This window comes from Anolis sagrei, chromosome 2 (assembly GCF_037176765.1).
Source record: "Anolis sagrei isolate rAnoSag1 chromosome 2, rAnoSag1.mat, whole genome shotgun sequence".
In the NCBI taxonomy this organism is placed as follows: Eukaryota; Metazoa; Chordata; class Lepidosauria; order Squamata; family Dactyloidae; genus Anolis; species Anolis sagrei.
The window spans coordinates 265,652,451-265,677,858 of NC_090022.1; the positions used below are offsets into that span (position 1 = coordinate 265,652,451).

The window sequence follows — 25,408 nt, forward strand, 5'->3', positions numbered from 1 at the left end:
ATACCTTCTAGTTTGTACAGTCTGAGGACAGGATCCTTGGAGAGGTGAAAGCTAGCTACCATATGTATACTGGATTCTTGCCTCACTTGGCTTTTGAAAGCAGCTAGGAAAGGATTGGCCAAGTGTGTAATGGGAGCAGTGAATACCTCACTGCACCAAGGGAAGAGACTATTATTTCTAAGAGAGGCCATGGTGACATTGTTACCTAAAAATGTCTCCCTGGAGTCAATCATTCTGAATAAAGAATGACTGGTCTCAAATAATCAGTTTTGGGGACAAAGTTCTGGAGTGTTTGATGTCCTCTCATCTGCAGGACTTCTGGATGAGATGGAAGATCAAGATCCATTTCAGTCTGGCTTCAGACTTGGTTCAGATGACAATAGCTTCTGTTACTTCGATGGATCAATTACAAAGGGAACTGGAGAAGAGGAGTGTCTCCATGTCGGTTCTGCTAGATATCTCAGCAGCTTTTCATAGCGTCAACCATGGTATCTTTTTGTCCTACTTCTCTAGGAATCTGCTGGCAGTAGTCAATCAGATTTTTGGTCTCTATGTCATCAATATCCTCATGAATTATATGTCACAAATATTAGAAAAATAAAAAGGGGATGCATTGGGAGAGGTTTTGGATTCTGGGATTGAAAGAAATTACTAGAAGTCATATGAACATTGAGAAAAATGAGGAGCTTCTGATTTAGCGGTTATTGACTCCAGAACACTGTTTGGGAACTTAAGATTGCTTTTACCACATAGAACATATTTAGCAATAAATTTACATTTGTGGGGTTTTCCACAAGAGTAATTGGGGCCTCAACATCATACCAACTCCCATCAATCCCACCAATTCTCAAATGACCACTGAAAGCAGTAAGAATTGCTCTGAAATCTTCTGAGTAAAAGATATCAGAAAACTGCAGATAAATGCAATGGCTGATCAAGGGTCCTATTCCCTACCTATGCTAAGATTCTCTCTCACTTGACAATTTCAAAAGCACAATGTGATGTGGGATAGAACTGTAATGTATTGGGCAGAGGCTCAAATACCTGAAGGATTACACTATGACTCATTGTCAAATGTGTTGGGGAATCTGAGCAGTTAGGCTCAAAATAACCCTCAGTTGGGGTGATTCCACCATAAATATAGCAGAGTACCAGAAGTAAACTTCATAACCATCAGCAACGTAGGCTTCTATTCCATAGGATGACTTAGGATTGCAGAGTCAGAACTTTAGGTTCAAAATATGTATTGAAGTGAAATAAACATACTCTTGATAGAAAAGGTCTTGGAGCTCACTAACTTACTAAATATTATCTTCTAAATGAGGTCAAAAGTAAAAAGTCAATGTAGCTACATTTTGCCTAGAGAGAGGCAAAATGTGTCCTTACTGAAAGGAAGAAAAGACTGAAAAATGGTGGAGAGGCCATATGGTCAACCCAGGGCAATAAAACTTAAAGAGGAAATTCCCTCACAGAATTCCATTGCTACATCATCAAAGGGGGAGGAGACAGTAGCTAGCAGGAAGAGTAAAGACAAAGCCCTTTTTGGGGAACATGCATAGGAATGTGGGGGAAGGAATCCCTCAGCCAAGCCCTGTCTCTAGCCTAGCAACTCATTGAGGTCTGGAAACTTGATGACACAAAAAACTTGTGTAGTCCAGGGATGAAACCCAACAATATGCAAGCTAAAATTCACAAGTATAGAGAAATGTAGACATTGTACAGTTGAAGGAGTCAATCTCTTCGTAATAATTTTACTACCATGGTACTTCAGTCTTTTAGAAGCAGCAAGAAGCCTTCTCTTTACACACTCACTCATATGATATCCCTTATATGGATACAATCAGTCAATCTCTCTTCTGTATATTAGCTGGATTAGAAATTGGATTTAAAATGGCACCTACACATCTGAACGACATATATTAATTTTGTATATTCCCTCCATTGATGTCAACAGAGGATGCACATTCAGCGCACATCCTTGTTTTAGTGCAAATTATTGTACATAAATACTGTTACACCAGGTTACTTTGGATGTCTTCTATACAGGTTTATTTCATTTGTAAGCTTGTGCAAAAATACAAAAGAAAACAATCTTCCTGTTAATGTATAGGAGAGTGATAGGCAACCCCAGCCAGCATGATCAGTTGGGAATAATTGTGAGGACTATAGTAATTCCTTCTTGAAGGTCATGTAAATTGGCTATCGTTACTATAACATGTAGTTCTGAATTTAACAGTTCAACTACAACTTGAGAGAATAAATAGTTCAATTTGTCCTGAATCTCCAACTATTGAGCTACAGTAGACTATCTTCATTTATATTCATTTTTGTCACGTATTCATATTTATTACTTATGTCTCATTTCCGTTTTTAAAAAAAGTAAAAACAAACCTCTAAAATGCTATAAACATTCCTCATAGGGATGTTGGTGCTCTTTTTTGCACCCCTTTCAGTTCTATAGCTTTGTTTTTGAAATGCAATAACCTGAATTATAATATTTCAAGTATGGTTTGACCACAGATTTCCATAAAGCCATTATAATGATGCAGGTAAAGGTAAGGTAAAGGTTTTCCCCTGACATTAAGTCCAGTTGTGTCCGGCTGTAGGGGTTAGTGCTCATCTCCATTTCTAAGCCGAAGAGCTGGTGTTGTCCGTACACAGCTCCAAGGTCATGTGGCCAGCATGACTGCATGGAGCGCCATTTCCTTCCCACCAGAGTGGTACCTATTGAGCTACTCACATTTGCATGTTTTCGAACTACTAGGTTGGCAGAAGCTGGGGCTAACAGCAGAAGTTCACACCACTCCCTGGATTCAAACCTGCAACCTTTCAGTAAGCAAGTTCAGCAGCTCAGTGTACCACTGCAGGGACTCCTTACAATAATGATGTAAGGCAGCTTTATTTCCTAATGATCCTTGGCATGGAGTTCACCCATTTCAAGGCTGTCACACATTGAGTCAGCATGATCTTAAGATCACTTGCCAGGCCAATTACTACCAGTTGAGACCATATGAGTATATTTTGTCAGTAAGCATGCAAACTCAATATTTTAGGTTCTTACCTTTCTTGCATTTATTTATACTTACCTCATATACTCATGAATAAGTCTAGAAATTTTAATTTAAAAATCAACTCAAAAAACCTGGGTTGACTTATACACAGTTCAGTGTGAGTGTTCTACTTTAACTCTTATCAAAAAAGGAACCATCCTTTTCTCTGCCATAGTACTGGTTCTAGCCTCTTTGAATGCTTGGGTGCAGAAATGGTGGTGGCAGCCAAGGGCAGCTGATTCTCTGAGTTGGCATTGGTACATTCTGCTCTCTGTGGAATTATCTTTAACCTATCCATGAGTCATGTCAAAATCCACATGCCCCCAATTTATACATGAGAGCAACATAAACATGAGTGTATTTATTTATTTATTTACAGCATTTATATTATGCCCTTTTCATCCCAAAGGGGACTCAGGGCAGATCACTGAACACACACACAGCAAACATTCAATGCCGTTAAACAGACAGGACAGTCAACAGGTAGAGGTATATGTCATCATTTTCCCAACTTGAGTGTCCTGGAGGTTGTGCTTGATTCTGGCCACAGAGGGTTGCTGTCACCCCATCCTCTATGGCAAAGAGCCCTTGATCACAGACTTCCTCCTTTCTTTGTTCATCATAATTTTTTGGTATTTCCTTTTTATGGTGCTTTAAAATACCTCACCACTTAAGCGGTGCCTAATTTCACTATTCACAGCTGTTTTCGAACTGCTTAGGTGGACAGTGAGCTGGGCTGAAGGTTGGGTGCTCAACCTGACCAACCATTCGATTGGTGTGATCTATTGCTGCTGGTGATTAACCAGCTGTGCTAAAGCTTGGCTTTACAGTATACAGTAATTATACTGAATTGCATCTGACCAACTGTCTTTTTGGAAAGATCCTCCTGGAGGATTTTTTTTAACAATCTCCATTTTTTTAATTTGGTGTCATCAGTAAACATTCAGCTCCAACTCAAGGTCATTTATTTGCACCAGTCACTGCCTGAACTGAGAACTGTGTTCTATTCAGACCACTGAGGGTTGTTAGATATTTGCTATATATTGTATTCTGCTGTTGTTTTATATTATTGAAATGTTTTTATGAATTTCATTGTTATATTTTATTTTAACTATGTGGAATGTGGAATTTCAGGCTTCTCCCCATGTAAGCCACCCCAAGTCCCATCGAGGAGATGGAGGCAAGGTACAAAATAAAGTTGTTGTTGTTGTTGTTGTTGTTGTTTTTGTTGTTAATAATAATCAACAAATTAAAAAGCAGCTTTTTGAGCAACCTCTGTCATGATAACTGTATATTTTCCTTCTATTATTTTATAACCAAAACTGATCTTTAGGACAGCCTGCTTTCTTATCTCAGGACTGAAATGTTTACTCAGAAGTCTTTGATAATTGGAATAAGATTGCACTGCAAAAACTACACATTTTGGGTACTGGGTTGATATGAACCCTAGTATTGCTAAGACTTTGGTGAGTAGGGGTTAGAAGGTTGCACTCACAATCATTATGGAATAGATCCATTATAGATATAATGACAAGGCAAAGGTGAGCAAATGGAATGGCATGAGATTTCCAACAACTGGCTCATTCCACCTTCTTTACAACATCAGCCTCTACTGAAAGCTGTCTGCTGGCAAGTCTGCAATCAAGCATCTGACTTCAGATGTAAAATAATTTAGAAAATCCTGCTCCCTGCCCCATGACTCAGAGCTTTCCAACAAAAATAATGTTTCCCAGCTGGCCACTGATTTTAGGAAAGCGGCATCATTTTACACACTGCTTTGGAGACATGTCATAGACAAAAACTAACATCCAAGTGGCATATTTTATGACTGTAAGAGAACTTCAGACACAATCAGAGATGAAATTGGATCTCCCAACTGGGCTTTTGAGAAAGAACTGAATTCAGAGGACTGAAGCTGATGCCAAAAAAGTAAAAATAAATCAGAGCCAAAGCATCTGCTGTTTCCCTGAGTTTCCAGGCTGATTCATGTGTGTACATTTGTGTGCACTGGTACACAAGGACACTGAAGGGTTGACCCTATAATTAGGCAGAGTGAGGCAAGCATGTCAGGCAGCAGCAATTGGGAAGTGGCCGAAAAACATTGGAGGAGAAAGCTGTACATTGTGCAAAAAAGTGCATCACAACATATTAAGACACCCTATTGAGAAGATTTTTTGATTTCGGGACTTTTTAGTAGAAAAAAAAAATCTCATTTCAAACTGGAGGTAGGAAAACATTTTTGCACAGAAAATGGTATTTTTTTGTGCAAAATCGACTGGAAATGTTGAGCTAGACTCACATTTTTGAGTAAAAGGTCTGCATGTTTTCAGTACAGATGAATTTCCTTCAAATGCATCTTGAAGTGCCAAAAACCATGCACAGAAATTCTTGTAATCTTGCCCAGTGGGGAGAAAAACCTTTGCAATCATTTGTTCTTGTACAGAATAATTAATGCAGTTAGGATGTGCATTCCCCTGTGCAGTGTACGCTTTCCCCTTACATCCAAGGCCCCCAGGCTCCAGTTGCCTCTGGATCACATCGAGGATCATCATCTGGGTAGAACACAGGAACAGAGTTCTTATAGTAGTGCTGGAGGCGCAAGAGGAGCTTTTTCACGATGTCAGGGTATTGATCAGATAAATCATTTCTTTCCTCAGCATCATGAACGATATCAAAGAGCCAAAGTTTCTTTGTTGGTGCGTCAGATGACAATGTCTTTGACTCATTGAATAAAGATGGTGGTGGAAACCAGTGACTGCAACCTAAGCACAGGATCAGAGAGGATTAGAGGTTAGTTGGAGCAGTTTCATAATATTTCTCCCCAGCATGCTCACAGATCTAACTTAATTTCAGAAGGATGGAATAGAATTAGCAATCTGGAACTGGGTTTTTTCTGTTTTGATCTGCCAATGGGGAATAAGAAAAGTTCCTGGCATAAAAGTGTGCCAATCTTGTGCTTTCATTGTTGTTTTTTATATGGTAAGTTAAGACATTTTATCAGTTGTTTTAAAATAAAATGTTGCTTGCTAGTTCGTTTAGATGTGATAGGAAAGAAATTTATATTTTAAATCAGGGAAATAAATTATCCTACTGTTATTTGGACCTGCATCCTATGTGTCCCGACCAGCATGGCCAAAGTTCAATGACTGTAGGCAATTTAAATCCAAAATATTTGGAAGCTCAAACATTCCTGCTCTCTGAATTGAATTTGAATGTTGGTAGTAAATAAATATTATTTATTTACGATATTTTTATATTGTTTTTATATTATATATAAAATTATATTATTTTTATTATATAATGTATATAATAAAATATATTATATACATTGTATATAATATACAAAAATGTATATTATATATAAAATAAATAAATAGTATTTAAATATGTTAATTTATTTAAATTACAGTACATTAGCATATTTCACTATAATTTCATATTGTGCTCATATGAAAAGATGACACATAAGTGCCACCACAAGACACTAACCTGCAAGTAAAATTTGTATATGGGTTGGAGTTCTTACTGGCAAAGAAATTATCCTGCCAATACATTGTTCTGACAAATTATCCATACTACTTCTTGACCCAAACTTGGGTCATCAGATATTGTTTGAGATCAATGACTAGAAGGCCCAACCAGCATGGTCAAAGGTCAAGAATTCAAGAAGCCAGAATCAAGTATCTAGGAACTCAAGTTTAGAAACTATTGGTCTAGAGATATAGTACATTTCTGAAGAACAGTCCCATTGAAATAAATAACTTGAAGGAGGGAAGAAAGTGTAGTGTTGGAGGTTCTCTCTTTGGAGACTTTTAAACAGGGGCTGGATGGTCATCTGTCAGGGGTTCTTTGAATGCAGTTTTCCTGCTTCTTGGCAGGTGGTTGGACTGGATGGCCCATGAAGTCTCTTACAACGCTATGAGTCTATGACTCTATAAGAATTATACTATGTCCAGTTTCAACATTGTGAAAAATGCAAGTAATATACAATTAAACGTGGGGAGATATTGATCAGCTTTATCAATCAACCTATGAGACATCAATTACTTTGCAAATCAGACTACAAGATTGAGAAATCACAAATGTAATATAACAAATATTGGTATGTATATTACACAACATTCAATTTTGCATGGCCCTTGGCCATATTGTAGGGGATTCTGGAAGTTTTAGTAAGAAAAAAGTAACTTTTCCAAGGTCTAGTGAAACTTGTAAGAATTCAAAAAATTACCTGGATTGCCTGTTAGTAGTTTCCACTTTCCATGTCGAATTGCAGCATGTATAGAAGTATTGAAAATTGAATCTTCCCATGAATAATTACTTCGTGGTGAAGCTACATGGCTGCTACCTGCACCTAAGAACAGAATATGAGACTTAGATCTGCTGTGCAATTGTACTGTTTGCTTTTAAAATGCAGTTGTGGCAGCAAATATATGGAAATTTATATATTGTATTTTGTAAGAAATTTTTTGACCAATTACAAAATAATCTAAACATAAAGAAAAAGTTGGTCCGGTCACTTGGGTGTGTGAAGTAGTTACTTCACATAGATGATTCTGCATATCACAAACTTTCAACCATTATGTTACATAATTTGTTTTTGTTATCATTTTCCTACTATAGAGAGCAAGGTTTTTATGGGGTTTCTGCATGAGCTGATAATGTGGCTAGGAACTGTGCACCTTGATTTGGAGGATGAGATTATATTTCCTATTCAGGCACAAAATGTCTTGGGCCAATCCAGGTAAAAACCGAACAAACACCTGTGGGACAAATCTGGAAGCATACCAACTACTAAGGATTGAAAGACTATTATATCTCAAATGTCAGGAAACCCTGACAAGGACAATCCTAGACAGACAAGAACAGATCCCATTTGAGACATATGGTGCACAACTTCCCTTTTTTGGGGCAATTTCTATGGAGGAAAGAGGGTTTTTTGTGTAGAAAGTGTATTAGAATGCAGATATATCATTTTATGTGCAGAAAAGGGAGTTTCATGCACAGAAAATAGTGTTTTCCCATTAACAAATGTGCAAATTTTGTTCAGATTGAGCCCCAAACTAAACAGTTTTCAGAATCATGCAATTTTATAATACAGTTGCTCCTCCATGCCCATGGATTCTGTGAGCAGAAATTCAACCATCCATGGCTTAATTTTTTTTAAATCCGAAAAGCAAAACTGGATTTTGACATTTTATATAAGAGGCATCCTTTTACTAGATCACTGTCTATAAGAGGACTTGAGCATGCATGGATTCTGCTATCCGCAGGGAGTCCTGGAAACAAATCCTAGTGGATACCAAGGGCCAACTGTACTTTTTTGCAGTGGAAATACTTTGTAAAATTACTTGTTGCTCTCTTCAAGCAAGAAATTATTACTATATTCCAAAAAACACACATTCCATACAGACATTATGTTCTCACCATGAGCAACCAGTGAAAAGTTCTGTAATTTTTTTCAGATACTAAATGTCAAGATATTGATAATGAACAGAATGCTGGTGTTGAAAGGCATTATTTTCAGCAAGAGTGGTGAAACAAACCATGAACCAAAAACATTGGCAAAGTCTATATGAGGTGGTATAGATAAAGTCTAGCTCTGGAGTTGTACGTGGCCTCCAAGGCTGTTTTTATAGCCTTCAAATACAAGGCAAGCCTTGTACACCTTTCACAGTTGAATAGGAGAAGAAACTCCCATGTTTGTCACACAACTGTGACCTGCTAAAATTCTATCTTCTATGCAGCCCTTGTGAGGGCCAAGTAGTTTTTCTACCCCAGCATGCTGGGAAATGACACTATATTTTTGCCCATTGGCTGTAATTCTTTCTTTCTTTCTTGGAAAAATGTGAGGGACTGGCACTGGCCCAGGAACCAGTACTTTGAGCAATGTGATTTGTTTCCCCTAGCAAGCCATTCTACACTCACCTGGATTGTCTTTTTTCTTGCACAAAAAAATGTGAATAATCCTTTCTAGAAGCTGCTAGAAGTGGTAATTCACCTCTTAAATAGGTCCCAATATCCCCCTGTGAGGCTGTGATGGTGCAGCGGGTTAAACCACTAAGCTGCAGAACTTGCAGTTGGTGGTTTGAATCTGAGGAATGGGGTGAGCTCCCATTGTTAGCCCCAGCTTCTACCAACCTAGCAGTTCAAAAACATGCAAATGTGAGTAGATCAATAGATACTGATTTGGCATGAAGTTAACGGCACTCCATGCAGTCAAGCGGCCACATGACCTAGGAGGTGTCTATAGACAACGCTGGCTCTTCAGCTTAGAAATGGGGATGAGCACCACCCCCACCTTTACTACTCCCCTGCATTACATAGGCTTCCTTTACTTTTTGACACTTTCCTTTCCAGTGGCTGGCTCCTTCACAACCTGCACATTCAATTTTAATGACCTTCTTCTTGGCCGGTTTTTCTTGCTTATGGAGACTCACTTGAGACTAAACTCTCGTGTGCAGATTTTTCAAGCAGCACATGCATGCACATGGTTGGCCTCAAGCAAACCTCTGTAATTCTCTCATGTTCCCAATGTCGTGTCCGCTTTCCAACCAATTCTGCTTTCTGACAGTGCTGCAGTCCCTAACCCATTAGAAAAGTGTTGTCATTTCTGGCAGTCCATTAGTTCCCCTTATGGGAGCAAACTGTTCTCTAGAAACATTGAAATCGCTAATTTCTGGGGGCTTTTCACACTACATAGTGTGATTTTACTTTAACCGCTATAATTCCATCCTATTAAATCCTAGGATTTGCCATTTACAGTGTTAAAGGCCCCGGTGTAAGCTATGGCACATCTCAAAGTTTGTGTGGAAATGATGGCACCAAAAAAAAGCCTCTTTCTAGAAAAGGATAGATGATTTCAGAACCCAGTGAATTTGTATCATTTCACCTAGAAGTAATATGTGTGTGTGCATCCACATCCTTGTATGCACTCAGGAATGCATTTTTGCTTCTGCACTAGCACAAGGGAAAGCGTATGTAACCATCAGTGCTGTGGGAGGCCTGAGAACATGGTTGGACCTTTAATCTGCAGTAAATATTATAATCAACATGTACTCCAAAGCTGCCAGCCTAGTGAGATGGATGCAGCCTGGAATAACCACAATGCTACAAATCTCTTAGACAAATACACACATAAGCCACAATTTATACCGTTTTCTTTAACTCTATCCCTACTCTGTCTCACAGCTCAAACCAGCTGGCTATAGTAATAATGTTTTTTATTTTTATTTTATAGGGCAACACACCCTATGACATGTATCTGTAAGTCTCTTATGGTGATCTCATGAATTTTATAGGTTGTTCCGAGGCAAGGGATACTCAGAGGTGGATTTTCCAGTTCCTTCCTCTAACACGAAACCTCATAACATTCCTCCTATGAAAATCCAATTGTGTGTCCTCCAAATGACCCCAGGTGGCATGGGTGAGAGCCACATTACTTTTTTTTTTTTGCCTCATCAGGCTTTTCCGAATATCCTGCAAGGTAGACTCCAGCAATACATGGAGCGAGAATTGCTGGATGTACAAGCTGAGTTCAGAAATGGCAGAGGAACGAGAGACCAAATTGCCAATATCTGCTGGATAATGGAGAAAGGCAGGGAGTTCCAGAAAAACATCTATTTCTGTTTTATTGACTATTCTAAGGCCTTTGACTGTGTGGATCATAACAAATTGTGGCAAGTTCTTGGTGGTATGGGGATCCCAAGTAACCCTGTCTGTCTCCTGAGGAATATGTATAACAACTAAGTAGCAACAGTAAGAACTACCCATGGAACAACAGATTGGTTCATGACTGGAAAAGGTATATGGCAAGCTTGTATACTCTCACCCAACCTATTCAACTTCTATGCAGAACACATCATGTGATGTGTGGTGCTTGATGAATCCAAGGTTGTGGTTAAAATAGCTGGAAGAAACTTTAACAACCTTAGATATGCAAATGATACCACTTTGATGGCTGAAAGTGCAGAGGAACTGAGGAGCCTCGTAACCAAGGTGAAAGAAGAAAGTGCAAAAGCTGGGTTGCCGTTAAACACTAAAAAAAACCCAAGATTATGGCAACCGGACTGATTAATAACTGGCAAATGGAGGGAGAAAACATGAAGGCAGTGACAGACTTTGTATTTCTAGGCATGAAGCTCACTGCAGACACAGACTACAGCCAGGAAATCAGAAGGCATTTCCTTCTTGGGAGGAGAGCAATGGCTAATCTCGAGAAAATAGTGAAGAGTAGAGACATCACACTAGCAATGAAGATCCACATATTTAAAGCAATGATATTTCCTGTAGTAACCTATGGTTGTGAGAGCTGGACCATAAGGAAGGCTGAGTGAAGGAAGATAGATGCTTTTGAACTGTGGTGTTGGAGGAATATCCTGAGAGTGCCTTGGACCACAAGAAGATCCAACCAGTCCATATTTCAGGAAATAAAGCCCAATTGTGCACTAGAGGGAAGGATATTAGAGGTAAAGATGAAGTACTTTGGTCACATCATGAGAAGACAGGAAAGCTTAGAGAAGACTATGATGCTAGGGAAAATGGAAGGGAAAAGGAAGAGGGGCCCACCAAGGGCAAGATGGATGGATGGTATCCTTGAAGTGACTAGCTTGACTTTGAAGGAACTGGGGTTGGTCACAGCTGACAGGTAGCTCTGGCATGGACTGGTCCATGAGTTCACGAAGAGTTGGAAGCGACTGAACAAATAAACAACAGGCTTTTCCAAGCGCAAAATATGCCTTTTTTACAGTAGGAAGTAACTAAGGGCACGTTCACACAACTTCGCTCACTTGCTATTATTTTACTCTAAACTGACATGGTTCCAATCCTGGGGTTTTGGAGGTGGCATTAGAGGGTTCTGACTAAACCTTCTGAATACTCCTCCCTACACTGGAATTCCAAGATTTCCACTGAATGTTGAAATGAGAGTTAAGGAGGAATGCAGCAGAGCAGTTGTGTAGAGCAGAGATTTCCACATTTTCTTGATTCATACCTCCCCTAGTCCAAAATAAATACCGAACTGCTCCATTTACTAAGTAATACGTTTCAAACAACCTAATGAATATTCAGGAATGGATTTTGAGTGAGAAAGCCCATTGGAGTTGAAGAAATAAGGTTGTACATTTATTGCTATGTGGTGTCCAGTTGGCTTCAACTTATGATGACCCTATGATCAAGATTAAAGGTATTGCAAATTCTAGGCAGTAGCTTCCTTTATTGTGCAAATGCATGTATGCATTTCCCCCCAATAATATTTTTATTAATTTTTAAATGTGAAAACCCTCTCAACCACACCACTCATCACCCAAATCCCATATTTCCCCTAGATATTTAACCATGAGCATGATTTTCTTAGTTTCTGTACAATGTTTAAATTGGCTTTGCCACCTTTTATCCATTCTATCAAACCTTCCATTTATATTTAATTTCTCTTATTTCTCAGCTTAAGCAACTGACAGGCAAAAGGAAAGGGCCTGAGGCTGTTAGGAATTGTGGGAGTTGAAGTCCAAAACACCTGGAGGGCTGAAGTTTGCCCATACCTGATCTATAATAACGAAACTGGGCAGTTTCACATTGGGTTGGAAGGAATAATTCCTTCCAACCCATACGATGTAAAATATTATTGTGAAGATATATTTTCAATACCATGTAAGTAATTTTTAGAGGGAAAACAAATATCCCGCTTATCAGCCAAAAGTAAACCAAAATAAAAATGACTTGTTTATTCATTTATATCCTGTCAATTCTCTCAATGGGGACTTTCAAAAATAAAAATCAATACAGATAAAACCACTTACAAACACATATAGAAAAATTCAAGATATTGTTAAAAACTATTAAACTATCCACAGAATTAAAGCCTTTTTAAAACCAGCAGATTACACATGCAAGTAATGGTATAAACCATCAAAGGGCTGGGAAGAGGGTGGCAGCGTCAGCAATGCAGCGAGCTACTTTTAGATCCTGAACTTAATGATCTCAAGCACTTGTTTCAAAATGTAATAAACCCTGCTGTGACTCTGGTCCTTTCTGCTCTTTCCATGGCTGGTGACCTGGCCTGAAAGTAACAATCAGTTGTACCAGGAGTGAGGGTACCAGTGGTAAGGAGGAAATAGAGGAAATAGAAGTAAGTTTCTCCTGATAAGCTGACAGAATCATTCAGAAGGAGAGAGTCCTACAATTAACTTGTTTCTAAATAATGTGGGGCATTTTAGCAGCCTTGTAAATTAGCACAATTTTAATAGTCTGAAATTGTTGTTTGACTAGTCAGTATCCAGATGGAGGCCATGAGGGGGCACTAGAGAGAGAAGGGTTGTTCATTTTACAGGGGGGAATTGAAGGAGGAAAACCATTTCCCCGGTTTGTGCTGGTTACTCCCCCTCCCCATATCATAAAGGACAGTTGTTTCAACAACAAGGACTTCAGTGGTGGTGGGGGATAATAGGAAAATGGAAGGAAAAAGGAAGAGGGGCTGATCAAGGGAAAGATGGATGGATAGTATCCTTGGAGTGACTGGCTTGACCTTGAAGGAGCTGGGGGGGGGGGGTAGCAATGGCTGACAGGGAGCTCTGCTGTGGGCTAGTGACGAAGAGTCAGAAGCAACTGAACAAATAAACAACAACAAAATCTGAAAATCCTACAAGTTGGCCCTGGGCTATAAAACTGAAACAAGAATAAGTAAATTAATTACCTCACTTGACTTTTCATGAGGTGACTACTTATAGATGGCACAGTCAGTCCTGAAGCCAAACATCTGATAGGTACCTGCCCCAAACTTAGCAGTTAAACAACATTCAAAGCTCTTCATGTATATTATCTCAACAATCTCTATAACATCTGTGTAAGCAAGATCATTCATATTATTGTCATTATTTCACTGCAGCTGTATGGCTGAGTTTGAATTGGCCTTAGGCTACCACAGGATGGGTCGCAACTTTCTCCTACTTTCTGACAATAGGTAATTCATCCATAGCTTTAATGACATGCACAGCATTTTATTGGGTGGTGGATGAAGTCATTTATGAAGAAACGCTCCTTTTGGAGAAGCGCTGATGATTAAACGTTTCCATGAGATTTGATATGCTCTCTCAGAACAGGCACTTTCCCACACTGTTTATATGTGCAAAATACGCCTGCCCAGCCCACTCTAGACTTCCAGAGCAAATTATGTTGGTTTATTTTATTTCTTGATCTCTGCAAATTTCATTATGCTTTCTAGCAGCTTTCTTGCTCTGCTTTCAACATGGAAAACAAATGAAAGGAAAAGATTGCCAGACACAAGATGACTTTGAAAATCATGAGGTATAGTGCCACACATGGCATTTATTATCTGGCCTGGAAAATTGAAATCCTTCATCATTTTGTGTACATTCCATACGACTTGTTCTAAATTGATTCAAACTTTCTGAAATTTAGTTTACAAAAGCAAATATCAGACAGTATAGTGCAGCCATAATGTATATTTTAAAAATGCCAAGGCATCTAGTATCTATTTTGTGTGGTTGTTACTGAATAAAGGGCAATTAAAAAAAATAGAAAACAGAGTTTTAGCCTAGTTATCTAGGAGGGAGAAAGTAATAAAGTTTGTGGCCTAACCTCTTGCCCTTAACTGTAAAGAAGTCTCTCTACACATAACATTTGCTTACCATTCCCATCAGAGGCTAAGCTTCACTGCAGTAGGCCAGGACATCTTAGTCATCCAAATTTGCATTTTGTTGCAGAATTCACATAAAACTAGACCTACGAGGTTTGAAGAACTATAAACTTGAAGAACTGCATTTGAAGAAATATAAACAATTTCTCCCAATTTTGGTCAATTGCCACATGCATTTATTTATTTACTTACTTACGACATTTATATCCCGCCCTACTCACCCCGAAGGGGACTCTGGGTGGCTTACATAAGTGGCATTATTCATGCCTGAACAACAACAACAATTAAAAGCAATTAAACAACAATTTTAAACATAATTTAAACAACATATGTAAACATTGACACGCAATGTGAGTTAAAGAGCTGAGTTGCTGAACTTGCTGACCAAAAGGTCACAGGTTCGAATCCGGGGAGTGGTGAGAGCTCCCGCTGTTAGCCCCAGCTTCTGCCAACCTAGCAGTTCGAAAACATGCAAATGGGAGTAGAGCAATAGGTCCCGCTCCAGTGAGAAGGTAATGGCACTCCATGTAGTCAAGCCAGCCACATGACCTTGGAGGTGACTACGGACAACACCAGCTCTTCAGCTTAGAAATGGTGCTCAGCACCAACCCCCAGAGGAGGGCACGACTGGACTTATTGTCAGGGGAAAACCTTTACTTATGTAAACATTAGATGACTATTGTGCATATATCCAAAGCCAGATAATCAGATAATCATATTAATCAATCCAAATGTGAGTTAAATGTGAATCCAAATGTGAGTTGGGAAGTCAGATCTGGCCACAGTGGTCCACGCTCTTGTTACATCCCGATTAGATTACTGCAATGCACTCTAAGTGCGGTTGCCTTTGAAGACTGTTTGGAAACTTCAATTAGTCCAGCGGGAGGCAGCCAGAGTACTCACCGGAGCATCATACAGGGAGCATACCACCCCTCTGCTATGTCAGCTCCACTGGCTGCCAATCCAATTCCGAGCACAATTCAAAGTGCTGGTTTTGACCTACAAAACCCTAAATGGTTCCGGCCCAGCGTATCTGTCCAAACGGATCTCCCTCTACGTCCCACCTCGGAGTTTAAGATCTTCTGGGGAGACCCTGCTCTCGGTCCCGCCTCTATCACAAGTGAGATTGGCGGGGACAAGGAGCAGGGCCTTCTCAGTGGTGGCCCCTCACCTATGGAATTCACTTCCCAGGGAAATTAGATCAGCGACATCTCTCCTTTCCTTTAGAAGGAAATTAAAAACATGGATTTGGGACCAGGCATTTGGGCAATCTGGCAGATAAATAAAGGACTACAACAACGGATAGGAATAGAGAATGTGGAATGAAGTATGGACTTTGAGTTGGCGAACGCTGAGCATGAGATTGGTTTATTGATTGTGATATATATTGATTGTTTTATTTATTTATTTATTTATTTACAGTTTTTATATTCCACCCTTCTCACCCCACAGGGGACTCAGGGTGGATTACAATATATACATATATGGCAAACATTCAATGCCAATCTGGCTGCTGCATGATGGACTACTTGAAACTTCTGAACAGTCTTCAAAAGCAGCCCCACACATTTATTCCCCTACGATCATACATTAAAAGCTGCACAGTAAAATGTGGATAAAAGAATGGCTTCTGCTCCCAAAAATATTCAGACTGAATGCAACTCTATACAAATGGATGTGGTAACAATTACAGAATTTTTATAGAAAAGCCATTATTTATATTTTTCATTTATTCACTTCTTAAATAAGAGCTTTGCTATCAAAACCAGAAGAAGACCTATAAATAGGCTGAATATATTATTTTCTTTTTTTCTTTTTTTTTTACAAAAATGCCTTTAAAAATGAACCAAATACGTTCGTTCTTTAGTCTATGATTAACATGATGAGAGAGAACCTTTCCCCCTCCTTGCGTGGCAAGTGATCAAAGAATACATAGCTTTGGTGTAACGTAGTATTTAGTGAAAACCTAACCACAAAACTTAAGACACTCTGTATTCCAGTATTTGTGGTCCATGCCAACATGCAGATGGTCCATTTTGTGACGTGGAGAGAAACTGCAGAGAAGAGTGAAACCATGTAAATATAATACTTCGTTTTGAAGCAGAGCCATGGCCAGTCATTTATTCCTCAATGCCTAACATGTGAGCTTACTTTCCACAGGCATTTTTTTCTTGCTAGCCACCCTTCACTGAACATAAGCAAAAAAGGGAAAGGATTTACTAGCAGTATGTGGAAGATTACTGATTGCTAATGTACTATGATGAACAAAACATAATTGTGATGGCTCATGTACTATGATGGATGAAATGCGGATTATTCATCAACAACATCTGTTCTTCTTTTGGTCTGCTCCGTAATTATGTCTATGGAATTGGCCTAGGCATAACCTTATGAGTTGCTGGCAAATCACATCTTAGGCACCTGCTTAACATGTGAGCCATTCAACATAGAAATATTCTTTCCACTCTTGCTAGCAAAGAGAGGTGTTTCTAGGATTGATGAGAGGACAAAGGAACAGCTGCAAAATGGTAACTAGTGTTATGCTGGTGGTGTTTCTAAAATGGGGATGGGAAATGGATGGCTTTCCAGATGTTGTTGGATTTATTGTCAAAGGCTTTCATGGCTGGAATCACTGGGTTGTTGTAAGTTTTTCAGGCTGTATGGCCATGTTCTAGAAGCATTATTTCCTGACATTTCGCCTGCATCTGTGGCAAGCATCCTCAGAGGTTGTGAGTTCAGAGGTTGTGTTGTTGGATTGCAATTCCCATCAAGCATATCCATCACAGCTAATGGTGAAAGATATGAAACATATGGGACCGTATCAGATTAGCATTATAAAATGGATTTCCCCACTTTGCTATTGCCCGGTTTGCTCCTGCAAAATCCTGGGAAATGTAATTTAGGGAAGCCAAGGGGTTCTTTGGCTGAGAATTCCAAAGGCTTCGCTCTAAACTTCATTTCCCAGAATTCTGCAGGAGCAAACCAGGTGATAGGGAAATGAGCACCTCTGCATTATAATGCTAATGTGATATCAGCTTTAGGACAGTCATATGTATTACTGCTGCTGTGATTAACTTCATTTCTATTCTGCCCTTCTCCCCATAGGGACTCAAGGCAGCTAACAACCATAGAGTCATTGAGATGCAAGAGGACTCATGAGCTATCCAGTCCAACACCCTGTCAAGAAGCAGGAAAATAGCCTTCAAAGCACCCCTGACAGATGGTCATCCAGCCACTATTTAAAAGCCTCTAAACAAAGAGCCTCCACCACGCTCTGGGCCAGAGAGTTTCACTGCTGAACAGCTCTCACAGTTAGGAAGTTCTTCCTAATGTTCAGGTGGCATCTTCTCTCCTGTAGTTTGAAGCTATTGCTCCACATCCTAGTCTCCAGGACAGGAGAAAACAAGCTTCATGTCTCCTTTAAGCCTTCTCTTCTGCAGGGCAACATGGCCAGCTCTTAAAGCCGTTCCTTAAAGCCATGACAGCTGCAGTTAGGCTAGGCATTGCCACTTGGGACTCTAGTAACAGATATGAATCTTTCCCAAGCTCTGTGACTATCCTAGACCAAGAAGACACTTACTCACAGAACCTCTCATTTTCTGGGGTTTGGGTTCATTGTTTAGCCTTCATCCAGCCCACAGGTGCATCAAAGTACTGGTGCAAGTTTCACATGACTACACCTGACTCTACTGTAATGAAGAAACAGAGCAGACTGACATCGGCACGTCTCAATCTTAAGAAGTTCCTAAGACAATGCAAAAGTTCCTTAAAGAAACTAATATATGCAAAATATATACAAAGGCATTTTAGAGCTTGAAAAAGGATTTTCTTCTGACTACAACTCCCAGAATCCCCCAAAGCCAACAAGTAACTTTGCTACCTTTTTAATGACTTGAGTATTTGAGAGCCTCAAATATGGGAAGATTTTGAGGATAATGTACAGAAGACAATTGTTTACATTTGAAAAAAAGGAATGTGATACAAGTGGTACCAGGGACCCCAATAAAGGGAAGTTATGGCACTGTCAAAGTGATGAAGTTCTTTGTGAATTGTCAAAGACATTTTTTTTTTCTCAGAGTTAGGAAAAACTACTATTCGGACTGCAGTTCACAGAACTCACAAGAGGGCATGTTAACTTGGAAGTCATAATTCCTCCCAAACCCAATGCTTCTAGTCTCTACTGCTCACTCTTTCCCTGACGTTTTTCAAAGTTTGAAATATACGTTTTGTTCCTTCATACATGGGAGTACAACTAATGCAAGAAGGTATGAATTAAATGCATTGTACATTACATATATTGTTCCGTTGGCTAATTAAAAACATTCAAGTATGGTACAAATTTAAGCCTCAGATAATATAAACAAAAAGTCTTGGACCTACAGAGAGAAGGGAAGCAGCACTAGTTCAAACTGGTTTATTTTTCCCCCCAAAAGGAACCTCATTAGCATATAAAATGACAAACATTTTATAGAGGAGCTTGTATTCTAGCCTGCTCTCAAAAGCATATATTTCTTGCAATGGAAGCAGTGTGATTATGGAATCATAGAAGTTGAAGATACTATAAGGGCCAACCAATTCATGGAATCATAGAAGTGGAAGACACCACAAGGGCCAGCTAATCCAACCCCCTGCCATACAGGAAAACACAATGAAAGCACTCCCAACAGCCTGCTTAAAAGCCTCTGAGGAAGCATATTTCACTGTTGAACAGCTCTTACCATCGTGAAGTTCTTCCCAATGTCTAGAATGAAACCTCTTTTCCTATAATTTGAATCCATTCATCAATGTCCTATGACACATCTACACTAATCACTTAGGCCACTGTCCAACGAGCAGAGTAGGAAACAGTTTTGGTGTGCAGATGATTAGTTGAGAAATCCTGGAATGGGTTCAAAGCCTTGATGTACCTTGAATCAGTTCCAGGATCCACAGTATTTGTGGATGTGGATTCTCGCCCCCATCCCCGCAATGCACTGTCTCTTAATCGTTTTCACTGCGCACTGTGGTTTATTCTAAACACACATTAAGGACTTTATTTCAGAGCATTCCTTGACTGATTATTATGGTTTAACACCCTCAAAGCATACTGCAGTGCACATTCAGGGCATGTGTCACAAACATTGTGCTGTCAAGCTGCTGTCAAACTCCATTAAATGGTCAGTGTAGTTATGAGACTCAGGCTTTATTCTTAGATCTTACCATTTAGTTTGGCACCTTCTGTTCTGGCTTTCTTCCAGAAACTGGGACACTCCAGTTCTCTTAGAACTGCAAATATCATCCTCTGTAGCCACCATCTTCCACAAAAGTCATGGCCATCTATTCTGTTTGGAAGTGAGTGCATGCACTCAGGCCCATACAGTTTAAAGATTCTAGGTTGATCAGTGCTAGTCTACATTGAATGGCACCATTCATACTATAGAATTATGACATCAGTATTCCACTTTAATTGCTATTGTTCTGTTCTACAGAATCCTGAGACTGATAATTTAGGAAGGAGTATTTACAGTTCTGAGCCAAAGTTCAAGTGCATTACCAAATTTCCGATATCAGGATCCCACAGGATGGAACCATGTAAGTTAAAGTGGAATAACAGGGCTATTATTATGTGATGTGAAAGGCTCCAGGTCTGCAGGGTTTCAAAAAGTAATCTGTGCCAGTCTGATCTGATAACAGCAAGGGTTGAATGTAAGACTTTTTTCCTGCAAAGCTGATGTCTGACCATTAAGTCTTGGGGAGAGCACTATCAGCCAGTATCTAAGCAATGTATATAAATTACAGCATTGGGGAACTATTTGATTTAAACTACATCACCTAGATTCTCAGGAGCCACAGTGGCGAGATGGGTTAAATCCTTGTGCTGCTGAATTGCTGACCTGAAGGTCGGTAGTTTTATCTGTGAGATGGGGTGAACTCTGGTTTGTCAGTTTCAGTTCCTGCCAACCTAGCAGTTTGAAAGCATGTACTGTGTGAGTAGATAAATAGGTACCATTTCAAATGGGAAAAGGCAAAGAGATGCTCCAAGCAGTCTTGCCAGGCACACAATCAGGAGATGACAACACTTGGCTTGAAAATAGAGAAAAACACCTCTCCAGAGGCAGAGATGAGCAACGCCTCAAGAAGCCGGAAATGAAAAGGAGAAGCTTTGCCTTCGTTTGTGTTTCTGTGACTCATTGTATATAATTGTAAATGTTTGCCTATGTGTGTAAAATGCTGTAATCCACTCTAAGTCCCCTTGGGGAGAAGGGCGGAATATAAATAAAGTGTTTTTAAAGAGGAAAGCATGGACAGTGACCATACTGTCTGAGGGATTTGGGGAGCAGCAGTGTAAAACAATAACTTTCATAAGCTGTGAGCTGATAGGAATACATGAAGTTGCCTTATAACTGAATGAGGAGACTGGCCCATTGTTACTTGGGAGAGAGCCCTGGGACGTTTCCCATATCAAGTACTCAGTCTGCCACTGAACTATGGCCCTCCTCTTCCTCCAGTTTCTCAGAAGTTTAACTTATAAACCAAGGCTAGCACAATGTCCTTTAACAGAGCCTTGATAGGAAACTTTATAAAAACTAGCCTGACCTCCATATAATATGTATTATACAGTTCAGCTTTTTGGTCAGATTGTTAAAACCTTGGTAGTGTGAGCTGCACATTTATTACAGGTAATGCAGTAATACTGAGATTTGCAATGTGAAAAAAAGTTCCATGTTTTGGTTGGATGGGGGACATTGAGTCTTCCCCAGTTGGCACTGTTTATATTTGACACGCTGATAATATTTGTTTTAAAGGCGAAATAAGAATGAGAACTAGAAGGATACATTTTTGAGATAATTCAGTCTTATTGAGCAGTGGCCTTTGCATTAACCTATAACATATCTTAGAGAATCACTGTCCTGTTGAGTCCTTTTGGTTTCTTATCCCATTTGGTGGCATATTTGCACTTTGATAAGTGCAACATTTTTATTTATTTCTAAAATTTTAGTTTAGGGAAACTACCTATGGACAATATTCCTTTCTCAATTTTATCTTGCAATGGAACTTTTCAGTACCAAGAAGCACCCTTTTCTTAAATAATGCCTATGTCAGGCTTTCATTACAGTCCTTCTCTGTCTCCCATTGGTGTGAGGATACAAGGGAAACATGAAGAGTAGGGAGAGAAGGTGGAAACATAGGGAGAGAGAGAGGAAACACGAGGAGAGAAAGAGGAAAAATGAAGATTAGGGAGATCTTTCTCAAGAACAGCTCCCCATGCAGCAGCATTCCTTCAGTGCAGGTTTTTGGGTGGCACAGGTGGCTATGCAGGGGACTGGAGGTAAATGAAGTCCTATCACACAAGAAAGCACTATTGCCCTGTTGGGATTCATGTCTAGAGTTATAGAAGATTCCTTGGGGCCAAGACCTTTAGTTGGTCTCAGACCTTGGCTGCCTGACCAATGAAAAAACAAACAATGCATCAAAGCAATACATTTAAGCACCAAAATTTAGAGAGTGGATAAAATGTCTGTTTGTTAAATGTAGCTAAAATGGCTCCAATCATGCATCTTGACACAGTGTCAGCTCTCTGTTGTCTTAGACTGCTGGAGAGGTGCCTCTGGATAGTTGGTTAAACATTAATTTGTTTTTAAAGATTATTTATTTCCACAACTCTAGGCAACATGTATAAAATGCAATAAAAATGGAGCAAAACATTTTTGAGAAACAAGATGGACAATGTTCCATAACATAACTGCAGAATTAACCAGGAAAACCAAAACAGACAAGGAAGGAAATTTCCTGTTTAGTGTACCTTATGATCTCCCTACAATTGCAATCAAAACCCGAAGACAATGGAAAGAGCTGTATCTTCCAACTGCTCCTGAAATTTGCCACCAAAGGGTGGGAATAAAGCATTTAGAGAGCATGTTCTGTGATGCAAAAGCCTGGAAAATGAAATGAAAACCCTCAGAAGGTATGCTTTGCTTAATTTTTTTTCCAAGGGAGAAAATTGTGTTATGTACTGATGATTTTAACCTGTTAATTGTTGAATTGCTGTTTTGTATGTATGTATATTTGACATAGGCATCGAATTGTGCCTTCTTTGTAAGCCGCCCTGAATCCCCCCTCGGAGGTGAGAAGGGCGGGGTAGAAGTAATCAAAATAAATAAATTTAAAAAATCTGCTCAAGGAAAATTTCCCTGTCTTGCAGGCATGCAGTGGGTAGTATTTGTATTAGAGCCTTACCATTGCCTTTGCTAGAGTTTTCTGGGTTCAGGAAGTTTTACCATCGCATTTACAAGGGGTTTTTTTTTTGGTCTTGTCAGTTCTTTTTGGGTTCAGGATGGGTTTGGCTATATTAATTTGGGTCTCAGTTCTGGGTCGGGGTGGGTTGGCAAGGCCAGTGAACTAGATAAGCTTGAGGCTCCGGGTTTATGTGCAATCCAACTATGCTAAGCCACTCAATAAGATCTTGACACCATAGGACTTTTACCAACATGGATAGAGACTCTTAGCCATAATGAGAAAAAAAAAAAACACCCCCATCTGGCTCCCCAAAGACCTCATACCACAGTTTATACTCCCCACGAAGACCTGGGTGGCATTCCTGTATCTTGGGAAGTGTGATCTGGCCACGGTGGTCCATGCTCTTGTTACATCCCGTATAAATGATTGGAACACACTCTATGTGGGGTTGCCTTTGAAGACTGTTTGGAAACTCCAACTAGCCCAATGGTTGGCAGCCAGTTCCAAGCACAATTCAAAGTGCTGGTCTTGACCTATAAAGCCCTATACGGTTCTGACCTAGTTTACTTGTCCGAACCTCAAAGTTTATGATTGTCGAGGGAGGCCCTGCTCTCGGTCCCGCCACCCTCGCAAGTGCGATTGGCAGGGACGAGAGACAGGGCCATCTCAGTGGTGGCCCCCGCCTGTGGAATGCACTCCCCAGTAAAATCAGGGTGACTCCTTCTCTCCTCTCCTTCAGGAAGAAACTCAAGTCTTGGCTTTGGGACCAAGCATTTGGGCAGCTGGCTGACCAACAACTGTAATGACTTATGAGAATTGTTAATTAAGAAACCTTGGACTGGAACTCTGAACTATGATTTAGATTTGCGGATTCAGACTAATATTTTAAGGACCAATATTTTAATGTATTTTATTGCCTTTTAAATAGCTTTTTATAGCTGTTGATTCGTTCATGTTAAATGTTGTGTTCTCTTTCTTTGTTGGCATCTTGTTGTTGTTCATTCGTTCAGTCGTCTCCGACTCTTCGTGACCTCATGGACCAGCCTACGCCAGAGCTCCCTGTCGGCCGTTACCACCCCCAGCTCCCTCAAGGTCAGTCCAGTCACTTCAAGGATGCCATCCATCCATCTTGCCCTTGGTCGGCCCCTCTTCCTTTTGCCTTCCACTTTCCCCAGCATAATTGTCTTCTCTAGGCTTTCCTGTCTCCTCATGATGTGGCCAAAGTACTTCAACTTTGTCTCTAGTATCTTTCCCTCCAGTGAGCAGTCGGGCTTTATTTCCTGGAGGATGGACTGGTTGGATCTTCTCGCAGTCCAAGGCACTCTCAGCACTTTCCTCCAGCACCACAGCTCAAAAGCATCGATCTTCCTTCGCTCAGCCTTCCCTAAGGTCCAGCTCTCACATCCGTAGGTGACTACAGGGAAGACCATGGCTTTGACTAGGCGGATCTTTGTTGCCAGTCTGATGTCTCTACTCTTCACTATTTTATCGAGACTGGACATTGCTCTCCTCCCAAGAAGTAAGCGTCTTCTGATTTCCTGGCTACAGTCTGCATCTGCAGTAATCTTTGCACCTAGAAATACATCAATTGTAAGCCGCCCTGCGTCCCCCTTTGGGGGTTGAGAAGGATGGGATACAAATACAATAAATAAATAAATAAATAGTATTGAGAGGACTCCTTAATTGTGGGGATCTAGGAATCTCTGAGAGGGCATAAGGAATGAACGTCAAGAGGAGGGAATAGAGAGGTGGGTTGGGGAGGGAGATGGTAACTAGACCCATATAGGTCCTTTTTAACTTGTCGAACTGTGCAATATAATAATTAAACACTCTGACTCAGCCCTGTTGACTTGTAAATGCCTTTTTACATTTAATGTATTAACTGCTTGCTATTATTAGATCTATTAGTAAGCCTGTCCTACATATTTGATTTATATATTTAAATTTCTAATGTTATTTCTGAGTTGTTCGATAAGTACACCTGATGTTTTTTTATTTTATTGTTTATTATTTGATCTATTTGTTATGTTATGCCGGCACTGAATGTTTGCCAGTTTTCTGTTGTAAACCGCCCTGAGTCCCCTCGGGAAGATAGAGCGATATAGAAATAAAGATGATGATTTCTCCCCAACTCTCCCATCTCATTTTTCTGACACAGGGCTGATAAAAGGAGAATTAATATGTGGGATTCAGGCCATGACTCTATGTCTTAAGGCAGTGATATCATTTTAGACTTTTGTGTGAATATTGCTTAAGGCCCAGATAGTTTACCAGCTGTTAGGATTTTTGGGAGTTGAAGACCAAAACATCTGGGGACTTGTTTTGATGCATTGGTCTTCAACTCCCAGAAATCCTAACAGCTGGTAAACTGGCTGGGATTTCTGGGAGTTGTAGGCCAAAATACCTGGGTTGAGAACCACTGCCTCACACAAAAGTCTAAAATGATATCACTGCCTTGATTATACTTGAAACACCCTAAAACAGATAT

At 39.9% G+C, this 25,408-nt stretch overlaps 1 protein-coding gene across 1 annotated transcript in view; it reads right to left on the reverse strand.

Annotated features, from left to right (window-relative positions):
- Positions 1 to 3,396: 3,396 nt before the first annotated feature.
- ARSB (arylsulfatase B) overlaps positions 3,397 to 25,408 on the reverse strand; it is an 86,765-nt gene continuing 64,753 nt past the window's right edge. The window contains exons 7-8 of the mRNA XM_060761616.2: positions 7,282 to 7,404; positions 3,397 to 5,812 (exon numbers count right to left, since the gene is read on the reverse strand). Of these exons, the coding sequence (XP_060617599.2) occupies positions 5,547 to 5,812; positions 7,282 to 7,404 (389 nt within the window). The 3' untranslated portion in view covers positions 3,397 to 5,546. The remainder of the gene's footprint in view (positions 5,813 to 7,281; positions 7,405 to 25,408) is intronic.